The 20,176-nt window shown below is 46.2% G+C and overlaps 1 protein-coding gene across 1 annotated transcript in view; it reads right to left on the reverse strand.

The window, feature by feature from the left end:
• Positions 1-14,584: 14,584 nt before the first annotated feature.
• The window catches only part of CHRDL2 (chordin like 2), a 44,436-nt gene continuing 38,844 nt past the window's right edge, over positions 14,585-20,176 (reverse strand). Inside the window, exons 10-11 of the mRNA XM_063127750.1 lie at positions 16,926-17,018; positions 14,585-14,977 (exon numbers count right to left, since the gene is read on the reverse strand). Of these exons, the coding sequence (XP_062983820.1) occupies positions 14,898-14,977; positions 16,926-17,018 (173 nt within the window). The 3' untranslated portion in view covers positions 14,585-14,897. The remainder of the gene's footprint in view (positions 14,978-16,925; positions 17,019-20,176) is intronic.

The raw sequence follows: 20,176 nt of genomic DNA on the forward strand, positions 1-20,176 counted from the left end.
CGTCACACAGGCTTTTTGAGCCTGAAGAATAGCTGGGACCCGTTCCCCTTTTCCAAAACATGATGCCGCCTTAATCCTTCCTGCAAGGCATGGCCTGATCTAAGCACACGCTGGGCTGCCAAGCATAATGGAGCTCTGCGACACGTCTATCCGAGTGGGCAGCAGCAGGTCCATGACGGATGCGCGCGCATCAGGGTGTGCTGCACAGACCCCGTATCAGTGTCCACTGCTGAAGGACCATCTGCCAAAGAGAAGCGGTTTTACGGTTGATGTTAAAGTGTACGGGACGCTCTCTAGGTCACCGTTGTGAGGTAGCAGCGGCAGTGACTGGAAATACGAGAAGCAGATCACGGGCGTTGACCGTCTAGCACCAAAAGACTTAGTTATGGAGACACCCAAGGGCCAGCGAGGACTGTTGAGCTTGGAGGTAGAAAGGAGATATGGAGGGAAGGTAGAGACGGGAGATAAGGAAAGCCGTTCCCTTGTGAGGGGAAGACAAAGCAGCCATGCCGGCGAGATATGGGAGCTGATGGCTCTTTGGGGGAGCAACATTCAGCTGCTCACTGTTGGAAGTTCCATTCCAAATGCCTTCATTCTGTCACGGGACTAAAGCAGGACTGGGCCAGGACCCAAACTCTGCCCTCTAGGGGCCCAATCTGGTCCTCTCGAGTTCCCCAGGAAGCCCCACCCCTTCCCCCCAAACACCAATCATATGGGGGTTCCGAGCTTTTGTGCAATTTTCCTGCGTACTGAAAGGCCAGTATGCCTCTCCTAAGACTTAGCTACTGGCAGTATGAGCTTTCAGTCAAAACATGCTGGGGGGTTCGGACCTGCCCCCTGTGGCCTTTGGCCCCACCCACCACTGGAATGTAACTCCCCCCCCCCGAGACCTTATCCAAAATTGAGGTTCTGCACCTCTGGACTAAAGGACAAGAATTGGGTGGGATAGCTAATACTATGGAAGACAGAAACAAACTTCAAAGTGATCTTGATAGTCTAGAGTGCTGGGCTAAAAACAACAGAATTAACAGGGATAAATGCCAAGTTCTACATCTAGGAAATAGAAACCAAATACACAGTTACAAGATGGGGGATACTTGGCTCAGCAATACTACCAACGAGAAGGATCTTGGAATTGTTGTAGATCACAAGCTGAATATGAGCCAACAGTGCGATATGGCTGCAAGAAAGGCCAATGCTATTTTGGGCTGCATTAATAGAAGTGTAGCTTCCAAATCACGGGAGGTACTGGCTTCCTTCTATTCAGCCCTGGTTAGGCCTCATCTAGAGTATTGTGTCCAGTTCTGGGCTCCACAATTCAAGAAGGACGCAGACAAGCTGGAGTGTGTTCAGAGGAGGGCAACCAGGATGATCAGGGGTCTGGAAACAAAGCCCTATTTTTATTTTATTTATCATACTTATACCCCGCTCCTCAGCCAAAAAAGGCTCTCGGAGCGGCTTACACTTAGCAAAAAAGACAGTCCCTGCCCTCAGGCTTACAATCTAATAAAGACTTGACACACAAGGAAAAGGAGTCAAGGAGGGAGGGAGGGAGGAGAGAGAAAGAAAGAGAGAGAGAGAGAGAGAGAGAGAGAGAGAGAGAGTCCAGCAGGAGCAGGCCCCGATGTTACTTCTGCCTGCTCCTGTCCCCTCCGTCCTTCTTCTTCCCCACAGGGCCAAGATGGCAGTTTGCCCTGTGGGGGGGGGGGGGAAGAGTCCAACAGGAGCAGGCCCCGATGTTACTTCTGCCTGTTCCTGTCCCCTCGGTAAATATTAGAGGAGTAAATATGAAGAGAGACTAAAAGAACTGGGCAGGTTTAGCCTGGAGAAGAGAAGATTGAGGGGAGACATGAGAGCACTCTTCAAATCCTTAAAAGGTTGTCACACAGAGGAGGGCCAGGACCTCTTCTCGATCCTCCCAGAGTGCAGGACACGGAATAACAGGCTGAAGTTAAAGGAAGCCAGATTCCAGCTGGACATCAGGAAAAACTTCCTGACTGTTAGAGCAGTACGACAATGGAACCAGTTACCTAGGGAGGTTGTGGGCTCTCCCACGCTAGAGGCATTCAAGAGGCAGCTGGACAAGCATCTGTCAGGGATGCTTTAGGGTGGATTCCTGCATTGAGCAGGAAGTTGGACTCCATGGCCTTGTAGGCCCCTTCCAACTCTGCTATTCTATGATTCTATGATTCTATGAACCTGGTGCCCTCCAGATGTGTTAGACTACACATCTGCAGAGTGCTGAATTGGAGAAGGCTGCGGAAGGTAATGCTTTCACCTTTTCAAGTAGTACATTTTATTCTTAAATAAGGGAAGTAGACTGAATGTGTCCAGGCACAGTTGGCCTAGATCCAAAGCTTGTCTACGTTGCATGGTATTTATCTATTGCTTTCTTGTTGGGGGTTACAAATATTATCTTCAAGGTTTCTATATAAAAAAAGTCACTATTAGAAAATTCTTGTTTTGTTTTTGTTTTGGAAATATCACCACCCTTAATAAATAGATATACCTTGGTATTGACTCTGACCATATTTCATTTATGGAATCTGATGCCAGAAGATGAGTGCCGAACAGAGTTATTGTCAACTCACACTGCTCTCTTGTTGGCCTTCGATGGACCACTGTAAGGAACAAGGCCTTAGTCTGACTCTGGGACTCGCATTTGTAGCTGAAGTCTGTGCATGTTCAGGAGTGGCTAAATGACAGCCAAAACGGATGGTCCCACCTCCCCGAATTGCTTCAGCTAAGGGAGGTACACAATAACTCAGCTAGCATTGCAAAGGCATAAAGTTTTGATGCTGCGCCGATGTGGGGAGATGTACATGTACATTTAGAGTTAAGGCGCATGAAAGAACATTTCGAGGAGCGTATTGCTGGAAATTTCTCAGCTGGACTATTGTAACCTTCTCCTGACTGGTCTTCCTTCCTTTCACATTAGTTCATTGGTCCCTATTCATCATTCTGCTGCTAAGATCATCTTCTTGGCTCATTGCTTTGATCATGTTACTCCACTTCTGAAATCCCTTCATGGGCTTCCAATTCACCCCAGAATCCAATATAAGCTTCTCCTGTTGACTTTCAAAGCTTTCAATGCAATCCTCCCAGAGTGCAGGACACGGAATAACGGGCTCAAGTTAAAGGAAGCCAGATTCCAGCTGGACATCAGGAAAAACTTCCTGACTGTTAGAGCAGTATGATAATGGAACCAGTTCCCTAGGGAGGTGGTGGGCTCTCCCACACTAGAGGCCTTCAAGAGGCAGCTGGACAACCATGTGTCAGGGATGCTTTAGGGTGGATTTCTGCATTGAGCAAGGGGTTGGACTTGATGGCCTTGTAGGACCCTTCCAACTCTACTATTCTATGATTCTTCCATTTTCTCTCACTGCCCCTCACACCTGGAATTCTCTTCCAGAGCATTTGGGGACCATGAGTTCAATTACCGTTTCCAAAGCTCAATTGAAAGCATTTCTTTTTTCTAAAGCTTTTAGAACTTGACTTTGTTCTTCCTTTTTTCTACACTGTTACTTTTATTGTCCCCTGAGCCTATTTGGTGCGTTCTCTTCCCTCTCTTATTGTTTTATTATGATTTTATTAGAATGTAAGCCTACGTGGCCGGGTGTTGCTGTTTTATTCTTTTACTACGTACAGCACCATGTACATTGATGGTGCTATATAAACAAACAAATAAATAATAAAACATTAAGACCAACAACAAAACTTTCTTTAAAAACTTCAGAAACTGGAAAGAAGCCCAAGAAACAGACCACTTAGCAAGAAAGGAGTGAAAAGCTTTCTGAAGGAAGGAAGAGAGATTGCAGAGAAGCTGAAAGGATTGTTTGCAGTAATCTTCGCTGCAGAAGGTGTGGGATAGGGACCCACCCCAGAACCACTTTTGTGCAATAGGCGATGTAAAGAACTAAAATAAAGTAGGGTGACCCTATGAAAAGGAGGACCGGGCTCCTGTATCTTTAACAGTTGTATTGAAAAGGGAATTTCAGCAGGTGTCATTTGTATATATGGAGAACCTGGTGAAATTCCCTCTTCATCACAACAGTTACAGCTGCAGGAGCCCTGCCCTCTTTTAAATCTGGTCACAGTATAGCTGCAGTATAGCTCCTGCAGCTTTAACTGTTGTGATGAAGACAGAATTTCATCAGGTTCTCCATATATACAAATGACGCCTGCTGAAATTCCCTTTTCTATGCACCTGTTAAACATACAGGAGCCCTGTCCTCCTTTTCATATGGTCACCCTAATCCAAACACCCAGTTATTTGGGGGCCACTTGATCATTTGATGGGGGGGAGGGAAAGAGGCTTAAATTCCCTCTTCATCACCGCAGTTAAAGCTGCAGGAGCTATACTAGTGTGGGAGTAAAAAGAAGCCAAAGGTAAAGGTAGAACCAGGCAATCTTCAAAATGGAATATTTACAAAAGTTTATTTACAGTGCCTTTATTTACAGTTACCTTTATTTAGGGTCACCCTAAATAAAGGTAACGAGAAACTATGTTCTAGCACTAATCATTGAAGTAAAAATGACCAAATAACCAAGTCTAGATTACTTACAGCACACACACACACACACACACACACACACACACACACACACACACACACACATATATATATAGTTCCTGATCCCATGACAAACAATGTGCAACTTGTCTCTTCATCAGAGATTTGGAGTGAATGTAACATTTATTTTTTAAAATGTAGCCAATGGAAAAACAGGAAATTACAGGTGAGGTAACTTCTGTTCTGGATAAATGGAAGGAAAATATTATTAAAGATTATTATGATTATCATGATTATGATCACCATCATTTATACAGAAAACAAGCCTTACGGAGGAAGAATCAACATGGCTTCTGCAAAGAAAAGGCCTGCTTCACAAACCTTTTGGAGTTAACTGAAATTGCCAGCAAACATGTGGGTAGGGTGATCTGATAAATATTGTATACTTGGTCTTCTGAAGAACATTTGACAAAAACCCTCACCCAAGGCCTCATGTCATGAGCACAATAGGACCCTGTGGCTCATGTTTCACTGGCATACGGAGGCACACTAACTCTTGACACTGAAGGTAAGATATATACCCATCATGACTAGTAGCCATTGATAACGTTATCCTCGGCTGAATCTACATTACTGCATTAAAATGGTCTATATCGATATTGACAACTGTTGGGACCTGGAACACAGTTTTCAAACCATTTTCAATGTGTTTTATCCTGCTTGGTGTAGATCTGGCCCTCCATGAATTTAAGCTGTCCAAGTTAACAGTAGCCATCACTACTAGCAATTTCCATAGTTTAACTTCATAGATCATAGAATAGTAGAGTTGGAAGGGGGCTAAAAGGCCATTGAGTCCCAACCCCCTGCTCAAGGCAGGAATCCACCCTAAAGCATCCCTGACAGATGGTTGTCCAGCTGCCTCTTGAAGGCCTCTAGTGTGGGAGAGCCCACAACATCCCTACGTAACTGGTTCCATTGTCGTACTGCTCTAACAGTCAGGAAGTTTTTCCTGATGTCCAGCTGGAATCTGGCTTCCTTTAACTTGAGCCCGTTATTCCATGTCCTGCACTCCGGGAGGATCGAGAAGAGATCCTGGCCCTCCTCTGTGTGACAACCTTTTAAGGATTTGAAGAGTGCTATCATCTCTCCCCTCAATCTTCTCTTCTCCAGGCTAAACATGCCCAGTTCTTTCAGTCTCTCCTCACAGGGCTTTGTTTCCAGACCCCTGATCATCCCGGTTGCCCTCCTCTGAACACACACCAGCTTGTCTGCGTGTCTTGAAGTGTGGTGCCCAGAACTGGACACAATACTCTAGATGAGGCCTAACAGGGCCGAATAGAGAGGAACCAAGTACCTCAAGTGATTTGGAAGCTATACTTCTATTAATGCAGCCCAAAATAGCATTGGCCTTTCTTGCAGCCGTATCGCACTGTTGGCTCATATTCAGCTTGTGATCTAGAACAATTCCAAGATCCTTCTCGTTTGTAGTATTGCTGAGCCAAGTATCCCCCATCTTGTAACTGTGCCTTTGGTTTCTATTTCCTTGATGTAGAACTTGGCATTTATCCCTATTAAATTTCATAGAATCATAGAATCAAAGAATAGCAGAGTTGGAAGGGGCCTACAAGGCCATCGAGTCCAACCCCTTGCTCAATGCAGGAATCCACCTTAAAGCATCTCAGACAGATGGAGGGGATCTACACGGCGTACTGAAGGCGCTTGATTGCACCTGCATTGCGCCCCCAAAGCGACTGTGTAGATCCTGCCCTAAGAGGCGGAGGAAGAGGCGGGGGAGGAGGCGGCTGGGGAATCCGGCCGCGTCCTTGCCGCCGCCGCCACCGCCCACCTCCCCGCTGGCCTCCTGCTGCCGGCGGAAAAGCCACTCAGCAGAAGAAGGCGGGGCAGAGAGCGGAAGAAGCTCTCTGACCCGGTTGGTTCTTTCTCCGGCAGCAGGAGGCTGGCAGGGAGGTGGGCGGTGGCGGCGGTGGCGGCAAGGGCGCGGCCAGATTCCCCAGCCTCCTCTTCCTCCGCCTCTTAGGGCAGGATCTACACCGTCGCTTTGGGGGCGCACTGCAGGCGCACGCAAGCGCCTTCAGTACGCAGTGTAGATCCCCTCATGGTTGTCCAGCTGCCTCTTGAAGGCCTCTAGTGTGGGAGAGCCCACAACCTCAACAGGCAACTGATTCCATTGTCGTACTGCTCTAACAGTCAGCAATCTTTTCCTGATGTCCAGCTGGAATCTGGCTTCCTTTAACTTGAGCCCGTTATTCCGTGTCCTGCACTCTGGGAGGATCGAGAAGAGATCCTGGCCCTCCTCTGTGTGACAACCTTTTAAGTATTTGAAGAGTGCTATCATGTCTCCCCTCCATCTTCTCTTCTCCAGGCTAAACCTGCCCAGTTCTTTCAGTCTCTCTTCATAGGGCTTTGTTTCCAGACACCTGATCATCCTGGTTGCCCTCCTCTGTTTCATTTCATTCTGTTGTTTTCTGCCCAGCACTCCAGCCTATCAAGATCACTTTGAAGTTTATTTCTGTCCCACCCAATTTTGTGTCATCTGCAAACTTGCTCCAGCATCGTTATATTTTGGCTGCCCTTTTCTGCGTCTTCTACCTTCCACAATAGCCTTTCTGAGGTGGGGTGACCAGAACTGAACGCAGCACTCATAAGAACATGAGAAGAGCCCTGATGCTGGATCAGACCAAGGGTCCATCTAGTCCAGGAGCGGATCTGCACAGATCCGCCGAGCTCTCCGACCCTGGTGGTTCTTTCGCTGGGGTGGGTACTGGGGGAGGCAAAGAAGAACAGAATTACGATGGTGGAGATGGGCGGCGGCGGCAAGGATACGGCCGGAGAGCCCGGAAACTTTTCGCCCCGTCCCCGCGAGGGGCGATGCGGGGCCGCTGCCAGCTCCGCATCTTCTGGCCAGGATCAGGATCTACACTAGGAGTTTCGGGGCTCCCTGGAGGCGCATGCAAGCACCTTCAGGGCGCCCCGACGACTCTGTGTAGATCCGCTCCAGCACTCTATTCACACAGCGGCCAACCAGCCTTCGACCAGGGATGAACAAGCAGGACATGGTGCAAGTTTTTTTCCATAACACTAGGGTGACCCTATGAAAAGGAGGACAGGGCTCCTGTATTTTTAACAGGTGTAGAGAAAAGGGATTTTCAGGAGGTGTCATTTGTACGCATACAGCGTCTGGTGAAATTCCCTCTTCGTTGCAATAGTTAAAGGTGCAGGTGCCTTCCTCTCTTTTGTATCTGGTCAAGAGGGCAGGACTCCTGCAGCTTTAACTGTTATGATGAAGACAACATTTCACCAGGTGCTTCATTAGGGTGACCATATGAAAAGGAGGACAGGGCTCCTATATCTTTAACAGTTGCATTGAAAAGGGAATTTCAGCAGGTGTCATTTGTATATATGGAGAACCTGGTGAAATCCCCTCTTCACCACCACAGTTAAAGCCGCAGGTGCCCTGCCCTCTTTTAAATCTGGTCACTCTAGTATAGCTCCTGCACTTTAACTGTTGTGATGAAGCCGGAATTTCATCAGGTTCTCCATATGTACAAATGACACCTGCTGAAATTCCCTTTTCTATGCGACTGTTAGAGATACAGGAGCCCTGTCCTCCTTTTCATAGGGTCACCCTACATAACACTCCATAGTTAACCTTATAAAGCTTATGCATGTCTCTAGGTATATGTACGCCAAGATATCTAAAGGAAGAATGTACCAATCAATGGTATTTTTGATTGTTTAGATATAATCAATTGTTAGGAGGGATATTGAAGCATAAAAGATTAGATTTGTTATAGTTCACTTTTCGTCTTGCTACTTCCTGAAAAGAATGCAATTCTGTAAGGAAATATGAGATGGCCTGAGACCGATTACTCAGGAATTTCCCCCTTTTTCACAGCTGTTGCGGCCTGGGTTGATACTTTCATTGAGCTGTCCACCACAACCCCAAAATTCTTTCCTGGTCAGTCATTGCCAGTTCAATCCCCAGTAGCATAGATGTGTAATTAGGATTTTTCTGCTCTGATGCGCCTAACTTTACACTGGAGCACACTGGAGTACCCTGAAGCACATTTGCTATTTTCATGGCTATGCTCCAGTTTGGAGTGATGCTGGGATGCAGGTGTGTGGAACCTCAGGCCTGCAGACCAAATCCAGCCTGCCCAAGATACTAATCTAGGTCTCTGGAGTTCCCCAGATGGTCCTTCCTTTAGCCCCCCCCCCCCACGCCTTTCCCCTAATTGGTGGTTTCCTGGCATTTGCGCAGTCCCCCCGCCCGCCCCCCAAAAAAGGTTGAAATGCCTCTCCTAAGGTTTAGTTAGTGGCAGCCAGCACTTTTAAGTAAAAAATTGCTGATCTTTTTGGTATTCGGGCACCACCCCTAAGAGCTTCTCCAAAATTGATCTGAGCCCTCAGACTGAAAGAAGTTCAGCTCCATTGTTGTAATGAATCCAGCCCAATGCATTTCTCTTTCTGGAAAGGCCTCTGAACAAAGACCACGGCCAGACTGTAGGTCTTTACTCATTCCTGGTTGACTCAACATTATTCTCAGAGGTACTGAAGACATCTCATGGAGAACGCATGACGAGTTCCTCCAGGGCTATTGTTTGAACCTCTCTCCCAGGCCCATAGAAATACTTGAGGTCTTCTTGGTGTTCGGCTGGTTGACCAAGAGTGTGGACAAGACCAAGTCAGGATCAGAGCTGTGGGCTGGGTGGGTGGGTGTCATCCTGTCCCCCACCTGAAGGTTGCTTTTGAACTTACTCTTAGGATCCCAATAAGGAAGACTTCGTGAGCTAGTTTGATTTTTCATTCCTTTTTTTTAATTTTATCTATTTCATTTTATTTTTAAAGCAACTGAACCACTCTCTGTTTAGTTCTTTAATAAAGGTATTGAATTTGGAAACTGGAGTTGGTTTGATTTTCTTGCCTAGCCTGGAGTTGGTCTTACTCATGCGCTGGACTGCTTGGCAAACATGCTAAGTTGGTTCTTAAGAATTTAAAGGAGGCTCTGAAACAGGGCTCATCCTTCTTTGCATACAGACCCCGTAAGTCTATTTAAGAAAACCACACAGATGGGCAGCCGTGTTAATCTGTGTCCAGTTCTGGGCTCCACAATTCAAGAAGGATGCAGACAAGCTGGAGTGTGTTCAGAGGAGGGCAACCAGGATGATCAGGGGTCTGGAAACAAAGCCCTATGAAGAGAGACTGAAAGAACTGGGCAGGTTTAGCCTGGAGAAGAGAAGATGGAGGGGAGACATGAGAGCACTCTTCAAAGACTTAAAAGGTTGTCACACAGAGGAGGGCCAGGATCTCTTCTCGATCTTCCCAGAGTGCAGGACACAGAATAATGGGCTCAAGTTAAAGGAAGCCAGATTCCAGCTTGACATCAGGAAAAACGTCCTGACTGTTAGAGCAGTACGACAATGGAACCAGTGACCTAAGTTGGTTGTGGGCTCTCCCACACTAGAGGCCTTCAAGAGGAAGCTGGACAACCCTCTGTCAGGGATGCTTTAGGGTGGATTCCTGCATTGAGCAGGGGGTTAGACTCGATGGCCTTGTAGGCCCCTTCCAACTCTGCTATTCTATGATTCTATGATCTATTGCAGCAAAACCAGGAAAGCTTCTTGTGTTACCTTAAAGATGAACAAATTAACTGTGGCCTAAGCTTTCGTGGACTATAGCCGCTCTATCAGAATGCATGGAGAATTTAGGAGAGTTTCACGTTTATAGTCATTAGATAGGGGTGGTGGTGGTGGTGGTGGTAGGGCAGAAATTGGATAGAGTGAATCCTTGAGTCAACCAGTGAAACTGATTGGCAATGAAATTTCAGGGAAGCAGGATTTAGCTAAACCTTAGCAGAAGCGTCCTCACAGCAACCGCGTGTAGCAGCAGATCAGTTTGCCTTGGGAGGTCGTGGATTCTCCTTCCCTGGAGGGTTTTAAACAGACATTGGACGCATCTTGGGTAGCTCCTAGCAGATTCGCCAACCCATTGACATCAGAGCCACCAGCCTCCACTGCACGTGATGAACAATGAAAAACACACACCAAGAACTGGAGAAGGAACTTTTGGTGTTAGAAACCAGTTTAATCCAATCTATCCAACAGAGATGTGGATGGCCAAATAAATAGATTAATGCAGAAACGTCCCCAATTCAAACAGGCATAAATACACATGTCGGTCGTTTAATCCCAGTGGGTGTGAATAGCAGACACGATTCACGCACCCTCCATCGTCTTGTGACAATGGACAGAATGATTATTTGGAAGATGTGAGTATAGTACAGTAGATAATGTGAGATACATAGTTATGCCATAATAATGCACTAAACCACTCCTATAGCGCACAGAGAAGGTCCATGCAACCTCATGAACACCAGATGGCCCATCGTTGCAGGTACAGGTGAGAGAGTGTGTGTGTGTGTGTGTATGTGTCCTGATCAAAGTGTAGGAAGAACCGACCCACCCTCATGACCTATGGTCCCAAGGGCCTTTCACTTGTTCCCTGCACCTACTATGCATCACAGGTAGTGTACCAGTCCTAGTTGCCACACCTTTTTATACTGCTCATGCATAGTTGTACATGGGCAGGGCCATTACCAAATAATGCGGCCCCGATTGGGATGCTGGCAGGCACCATAAGCAATGACTGAAAACAGGGCAAAAGCTGCATGAAACAGGACCAGTTTTTTACAAGAAGGAAAAAGGATGCAGGCGATAGGTTGGCCGCCACGCAGAGCAACATATGTGCAGCTTGGATGCTTTCGCCTACGTGCAGGGGCTAACTGGGCAGGGCCTTTGTCACAATTGCAGCAGCCCTGGGAGGCAGACGCCAGTAACAGGAACAAAGTGGATGTGCTTGGCGGGGCAGCCATCACGGTACCCGGGCTCACAACATTGGAGGCTTGAAGTTGAAAGTGATCTTGATAGGCTGGAGTGCTGGGCGGAAAACCACAGAATGAAATTTAATAGGGATAAATGCCAAGTTCTACATCTAGGAAATAGAAACCAAATGAACAGTGACAAGATGGGGGATACTTGGCTCAGCAATACTACAAATGAGAAGGATCTTGGAATTGTTGTAGATCCCAAGCTTATTGCGTCCAGTTCTGGGCTCCACAATTCAAGAAGGACGCAGACAAGCTGGAGCGTGTTCAGAGGAGGGCAACCAGGATGATCCGGGGTCTGAAAACATAGCCCTATGAAGAGAGACTGAAAGAACTGGGCATGTTTAGCCTGGAGAAGAGAAGATTGAGGGGAGACATGACAGCACTCTTCAAATACTTAAAAGGTTGTCACACAGAGGAGGGCCAGGATCTCTTCTCGATCCTCCCAGAGCGCAGGACATGGAATAACAGGCTCAAGTTAAAAGAAGCCAGATTCCAGCTGGACATCAGGAGAAACTTCCTGACTGTTAGAGCAGTATGTCAATGGAACCAGTGACCTAGGGAGGTGGTGGGCTCTCCCACACTAGAGGCCTTCAAGAGGCAGCTGGACAACCATCTGTCAGGGATGCTTTAGGGTGGATTCCTGCATTGAGCAGGGGGTTGGACTCGATGGCCTTGTAGGCCCCTTCCAGCTCTGCTATTCTATGGTTCTAAGTTGGCGATCCACGCACCACCCAAAAGCATGCATTGAAAGGATGGAGGGAGTTCATTGTGAAGATGACCCAAAGTGCCCCACATGGGTGCAGTGGGGTGCAAAGGGTAGCTGCAGGGAAAAGAAGCCATCAAAGCCCAGCTGCACATACTGAAGTTATCGTATTCTTTGAATCTTCTGACCCCTCTCTTTTACCAGTGTTTAACCACCATGATTGCAAGAATGACAGGTCAAAGGACGCTATACTGAGAGCAGGAAGGGGGGGGAGAGGAAATCCTTCAGTTCACATTTTTCATGTGAACTTGCCTTATTTTGCACTTTTGAACTGCTATGCGAACTGTGACTCCATTATCCTTCGAAATTCGTACCGCTCCGAATTTTGCAATGGAGTTTGCAAGTAAAAAAGAAAAAGAAAACAAAAAAAATTGCATATTTTGGGGGGAATAACATTCAAAAGTACATTATATTAGGATAATTGCTTGCAAAAAAGAGTATGTTAGTCGGAAATGCATGTATTCGGAGAAATGTACCCAAAAGCCTTATGAATTTTCATGCAAACTAAAAGGTAAAAAGAAAAATCAAAGTTCAGGGCAGACTGAACTTAAAATCAGATTATTTTTCAAAGTTCAAGACCAATCTTAAAATTGGAAAGAATGGGAAAGTGAGAGAACCAAAATTGCCATTCATCCACCTCTAAGCAAGAGAGTCCTCATGCATACCCAGTTCTACGTGTGCTTAGGGTCAAAGGTAAGAGTGAAATAGACATGATTAAAGACCCTTACTCTACCTGGGCGTGACTGACGGAAATGTCAGAGGGCTCCTTCCCGAAAGGACGCAGGCCACAGTTTTTTTGGTCAAATTGGGGGAGGTGGCAAAAGAACCTCCTTGCCCAGCTTTCCCCAACCTAGAGCCTTCCAGTTGTTTTGGACTGCAAGCCCCATCATCCTCAGCCAGCATGACCCATTGGCCAACACACCTGGAAGGTACCAGGTTGGGGAAAAAATGGCCCTAGCCAATGCAAGTTTTACATTCATCTTTCAAATTAGAGACACAAAGAAATATAAGACATCACTGTTTTAAAGCACAGTTTGTCAACGCAGTTATGTTGAAACCCAACAGCCGTGTTTTAATGAGACTGTGAATTTGGAGGTCAAATTCTGACATCAGGCAGCAAGACTGAGAACATTCAAGGTCCTTTTTGATAGAACAATATCGCTTGCTCCTCAAAGGATTAATCCAGTGTCAGGGATGCCATCTGCCAGGGATGCTTTAAGGTAGATTCCTGCATTGAGCAGGGGGTTGGACTCGATGGCCTTGTAGGCCCCTTCCAACTCTACTATTCTATGATTCTATGATACTATAAACAGGGAAACTCAGACCTTTCCTTCCTAATAGTGATATTTCCAGGGAGGGAGGGTGTAAAATCAGCCCAGCAGCCTGACTGTGCAAGCAACCCATCAGTCACTTGGAGTGACAGTATTATGGGATGCACCAACGAATGTAAGAAGCTGACTTACAATGACTCAGAACATAGATCCGCCTAATAACGCTTTTCTCTGACCAGCAACGACTCTCTAATTCTAATTTCCATCACTTGAGATCCTTGTTAACTGGAGATGCCAAAGACCGAACATGGGAGACATGCTTCCAAAACATGCGCTCTACCGCTGAACTTTGGTTCTCATACTACTCATACCCGCTTGTGTAACACCCAATCCAAGTTGGGCTCCAGAAGAACCCATGCAATATTCTAAGGATGTCCGGGTGCAACGCATCCGTCACAAACAGCCATGCACAATCCCAGAATCCTACGAGCCCCAGAAGTAAGGGAAGGACTGTAGCTGAACAGTAAGGGGTCAAGTCCTACAACAGCCTTCTTTCCCCCAACCTGGTGTCCTCCAGAGCTGTTGGACTACCATTCCCCAAATCCTGGGAGCTGGGTAGGGGTGGGGCGAAAATTGTACTGCAACCTATCTGGTGGGTGCCAGGTTGGGGTAGGCAGCTCTACAATGAAACAGAGTGGCCATTGCTCAATATTTGACGTGGTTTCCCCCCCCCCCATATGTCTGGAATTTTATCTGATAAAGCGACAACTTGCCAGGGTCTGGGTTTCTCCTTTCAACTACTGGTGCAGTGGATGATCAGACCAGCTATAATTTATCAGGTCAAAAGGTGGCAACCCTACCTGGCAGTTCTCTTGCACAGGTGCCCCTAAAATGAAAGGAAGCAACTCAAGAGGAGGGCCATGAGTGAAGATGATCTTCTGCCCGGAGATTGGACGTGACGGAGACCTCTAAGGAGGCAAATGCAGCGATGCATGTTTAGACCTAAAATCCCTCCCCACCACCACCTTTCCAGCTTGGCCCCGAGGACAGTTGGCGTAAGAGCAGGATGAAAATCTGTATGGAGTCATTCCTCCCTAGGAAATCACAGAGCCATTACCCCCACCACAACATCCCCCAACCCTAAAGGAAACGAAGTGTCTCTTTTGTCTTCTTCCTCTTTACAAGAAGCAGATGGAAGAGGAATCTGTTCACTCTGGCAGCTTTTGGGAAGGCTGGCGGCCTTGGCGCGGATTCGAGCTGTGAAGTCAAGCGGCCATATTGCTGATGTCATCGGCATGGATGGGTTGGCGAGAGTTTTCATAAAGCTGACTGCTGATGGTCTTTTCCTGCAACTGCTGTGATAGTTTATTTAATAATGCGACTTCCCCCATATATAGCTATGTAGATATATATATTAATGTCAATATACTTTTCTTTTCTTTTTACAAGTTCGTTGTTTCTTTGTCTGGACTCTCGGTCGCCTTTACTTCTGGTCCTTGCACCAGGAACATGTTCCAGTACGCTAAAAGGAAGATGGCAGATGGCAGAATATTCATTACTTGCAATTCATTACCCTATAAGGGTAACAAATGTATAGAATACAATCTCTCTCCGCTCGCCCCCCACTAAAAAAAAAAGAAATCACTAGGATCCCACGGGACTTTAATAATAATAATAATAATAATAATAATAATAATAATAATAATAATAATAATAATACGACAATGGAATCAGTTACCTAGGGAGGCTGTGAGCTCTCCCACACTAGAGGCCTTCAAGAGGCAGCTGGAGAACCATCTGTCAGGGATGCTTTAGGGTGGATTCCTGCACTGAGCAGGGGGTTGGACTCGATGGCCTTGTAGGCCCCTTCCAACTCTGCTATTCTATGATTCTATGATAATAATAATAATAGTAATCATAATTTATTGCAGCAAGAGCTTTTGTAAGTGAGAACCTTCTTCTCTAGAAGAAGCTCCTTTTGCAAAAAGAATCTATTCTTTCATTCCCTGAGAAAGACACAGTGGTGTTGTAAAGTCAGAACAACTGAGATTCCAACAGACAAAAAAAAAATAGAGAGAGAGAGAGACCTTGCTGGAATGGCCACTGCCGTGCAAGCAAACGTTGCAATAGCCAACAGCTTATTTGGATTTAAAGTGAGACTAGACAAATTCAGCCTTCCCAACTTGGTGCCCACCAGATGTGTCAGACTACAACTCCCATCGTTCCCAGCAAAAATGGCCAACAGCTTATGCCAAGAAGCATCCGCTTTCAAAAGCTTATGGCATCCCGGTAGCTTCTAGTCTTTACAATTATAGCTGTCCGAGTTCACCCACGTGGGCAAACGTACGCTCACCCACACTATGATAATCCTTTTGGGGTGGGACAGCCAGGACTGATGTGGCCACACCGGAAATGTAATTATTGGCACCATGGTACCTTCATGCATTGCGCATGTATTGCATTATGGGACTTTCATGTGCAACCCAGTCTCATTAAAGCACGGCTGCTCAGAGGAGCCATTCTGTGACCACGTCACTGAAGCTAAGCTGGTCTGAGTCTGGTTAGTGCCTTATCCAACCCCCTTTTGAAGCCACCCAAATGGGTGGCCATCACCACATCTTGTGGTAGTGAGTTCCATAATTTAACTCTGCGTTGCGTGAAGAAGTCCTTCCTTTCATTTGTCCTGAATCTCCCACCAATCAGCTTCCGATGACCCACAAAGTATTATGGGAGAAGGAGAAAAATGCCTCTCTCTCCATATTCTCCACACCATGTGAAATTTAGTACACCTTGCTGGTGCTTCCCCATCCTGTGACAGAGAACGCCATGTATTAATGACATCGTCTTTTGTCTCTCCGAAATCTACGCCAAAGAACTCATTCTAGTATTATGAGAGGGAGAAAAACCTCTCTCAATCTCTGTGCCATGCCATGCGTCATTCTGTGGACCTCTGTCATGTCATTCCCCTCTGGACATCTCCCCTCCGCCAAATAAAATAACTTTGCCCAACCTTTCCTGATGTGCTAGCTTTCTGCAAGCCAGGAGGTATTTTACACTGGGGAATAGCCAAAGATTCCGCCCCCCTCCTCTCCTGAATCTGTAGACTCCCAAGAGGGCTGTACAGCATAATTCTTTTTACAAGCAGCCTCCATTCTCACTTGTGAGCTGTGCCAGAAAGTGCTGCTGGTGGAACTTCGACAGCTAACAAAGCAAAGTATTTCAGGCTGCTGGTTTTTGCATTTTATTAGGTTCAAAAAGTTTGTTTATACTGGCCCTGCATCCTCAGCTCATCTTCCCTGTTGCAACGGGGCGAAAAGAATGCAAAGATCCTTTGGTAAGTGTAGTTTCTTCCCGTGGAGTTTTTCGGCAATGTTTTCACTGAACCATCCTCCACCCCACCCCGCCCCGCCCCGCCCCGCAAAGCCCCAAAGCCGCACCAGTTTCGAAAGCGCCGGTTGGATTATTTATACCTTCATTTGTCCTGGAGACCAGCCGGAAGTTCTGCACTTGCTGCCTGAAGTCCTGTTTCTTGACCCTCTTGACTTGAACCAAATGATATATGCCTGAAAACAGAGAGAAATGACCAGGCGTCGTTTAGAAAATGACACTTAAAACGGCCCAAAAGATGCGAACCTATTTCAGTTTTGAAGAGGAATGAGGCACAGAGGAGGACTTAAATGTATTGGGATGTCTGCCTGCCCAAGATGGGCCATGCTGGATGGGGTGGTGGTGGTGGTAGATGGGAGTTGTAATCAAAAAGCATCTGGAAGGCACCATGCCGGAGAAGTCTGCCTTAGGGAAACCTATATACTCTAGCAATTATTATGAAGTATAAGACAGAAGTAAAAGACATAAGACAAATGATCTTCCAAGTCACTCCTTTTTAGAATACATCCAAAAATGGGTTTTTGAAATTTGCTATGAATCTCTCCCCACCCCCAGCACCAAAAATCAAACACTTCCTCCACTACTCAAATCTGAAAGCATAGGAGTGCACAGTACATTTCATTAGGGTGTGCACCCAGGACATTTTATTTATTAATAATTTTTTAAATTGTCATTTTTAAAGATAAAGAGATGAAAGTTGGCACCATGATAGATTTTAGGTAGAGCTTAAGCCATACCAAATTTGAAACAGATCTGTTCATCCATTGATTTTTAGGGATTTTTTAAAATTTGAGGATTTAATTTTTTAAAAAATTTTATTTTTAAAGATAAAGAAATGAAACTTGGCACCATGATTGCTCTTAACAAGGACATTAGCTATGCCAAGTTTGAAACAGATCTGTCCAACCATTGAGTTTTAGGATTTTTAAAAAAAGTTTGAGGTTTTAAAATTATTTTTAAAAAATAATGTTAACATGGCGACCATGTTGTCCTCCTTTTTGGTTTCCAAAATATGGTCACCCTACAGGACACGGAATAACGGGCTGAAGTTAAAGGAAGCCAGATTCCAGCTGGACATCAGGAAAAACTTCCTGACTGTTAGAGCAGTACGGCAATGGAATCAGTGACCTAGGGAGGTTGTGGGCTCTTCCACACTAGAGGCATTCAAGAGGCAGCTGGACAACCCTCTGTCAGGGATGTTTTAGGGTGGATTCCTGTATTGAGCAGGGGGGGGGGTTGGACTTGATGGCCTTGTAGGCCCCTTCCAACTCTGCTATTCTATGATTCTATGATTCTATGATCCTAATGTTTGCTCATATTTAGTATTGCAGCTTGTATGCTAGTTAGCATCACTTTGTCCTATTTATTTCCACTGCTGCCTTCTATTTTGTATTCCTAGAATTCAATGCCAGACATCACTAAGTGAATAACACCAGCTCTGACTTATGTTAACATAAACCATTAAAACATACAAATCCCTCGCCAGTTCACCCCTTTTTCTGTCCTGTATCCTCGTCCTGACCCAGCCCACCTCCTTTTCCATCGCGCTGGCCAGATGTTTCATTTGTCCCGGTAGACACAGCAACGACCAGGTTTTGGGTTTCTTTTTAATCTCCCAGCATCTCAAGCAGGAAATATATATAAAAAAATCTGCCTGCAGATTTATGCTCCCTTTGTGCTGGCACCATAATATGCGGGTCTTCTGAGTCAAATGTTTAAAACAAGGAGAGCATAAGGACAGATGGAGCGGCAGAGTTGACCTTCCTGAGGGTTAGGGGTTTCTGCAGGCCTGGCCCTAACGTTAGGCAGAGTGAGGCGGTGACCTTAGGTGGCAGATGCTCTGAGGCGGCAGCGAGGGGTTGGAGGAGAGATGCAGGAATCCACCCTAAAGCATCCCTGACAGATGGTTGTCCAGCTGCCTCTTGAAGGCCTCTAGTGTGGGAGAGCCCACAACCTCACCAGGCAACATGATAGCACTCTTCGAATACTTAAAAGATTGTCACACAGAGGAGGGCCAGGAACTCTTCTCGATCCTCCCAGAGTGCAGGACACTAGGGTGACCATATGACCGGATTTGCCCGGATTTGTCTGGGTTTTTGATGACAAATCCGGGAGAGGGAGGGGAAATCCGGATTTTTTTTCCAAAGAGCAGCTCTAATGGGAATTAACAAAAATGCTTATAACTCCGTCATTTTTTAAGCTAAAGTCATGAAACTTGGCACGATGGTAGCTCTTACGAAGGGCTTTAGTCATACCAAATTTGAAACACTTCCCTTCCTCAGGAGCATCGGGGTGGGCTGCTAACAGATGCAGAAAACTGGTTGGCGTGCGGACTCACGTGCCACTAAGATTTATTTATTTATTTATTTATTTATTACACTTATATACCGCTCCCATAGCCAGAGCTCTCTGGGCGGATTACAGAAATTCTAAAATTGAGATAAAAGCAAGTATACAAAATTTAAAAAATTCTAAAACACAGAACATACACACATAAAGCATTAAAAACCGTTAAAAAAAAAACTAAACATGTGGGTGATTAAGATGTGCCGCCATATGCCTGGGCAAAGAGGAAAGTCTTAACCTGGCGCTGGAAAGATAGCAGCATGGGCGCCAGGTGAGCCTCGTCAAGGAGATCGTTCCATAGTCTGGGGGCCACCACTGAAAAGGCCCTGTCCCTCATTGCCATACTCTGAGCCTCTCTCAGAGTAGGCACCCGGAGGACCTTAGATGTTGAATGTAGTGACCAGGTATATTCACGTCAGAAGAGGTGTTCCGTCAAGTATTGTGGTCCCAAGCCATATAAGGCTTTATAGGTCAAAACCAGCACCTTGAATTGGGCTCGGAAACATACAGGCAGCCAATACAAGCGGACCAGAGCAGGTGTTATATGGTCGAACCTTCTGGTTCCCGAAATCAATCTGGCCGCTGCATTTTACATGAGGTGCAGCTTCCAAACCGTCTTCAAATGCAGCCCTACGTAGAGTGCGTTGCAGTAATCTAACTTGGAGGTTACCAGAGCATGGACAACTTAAGCCAGGTTATCCCTGTCCAGATAGGGGCGTAGCTGGGTCACCAACCAGAGTTTGTAAAAGGCACTCCATGCCTTTTACTCTCTGGGGAGGGGGTCAGTGGAGTGCGGGGATTTTAGGCCAGGACGCTCGGGGTTCAGGCAGGGGAAAGGGGGGGTCTGTGGCACCCCTGACAGGATTAGCAGATGATATCAGCATCTTGGTGTTATGTCTAACCCTACTGCCCCTGTTTTGGGAGAAAGTGTTTCAAGTAATCAATCAGAATCAGATTCAGAAATAGAGGAGACGGCGCCAGACACCAG

This window comes from Elgaria multicarinata, chromosome 5, assembly GCF_023053635.1.
Source record: "Elgaria multicarinata webbii isolate HBS135686 ecotype San Diego chromosome 5, rElgMul1.1.pri, whole genome shotgun sequence".
Lineage (NCBI taxonomy): Eukaryota > Metazoa > Chordata > Lepidosauria > Squamata > Anguidae > Elgaria > Elgaria multicarinata.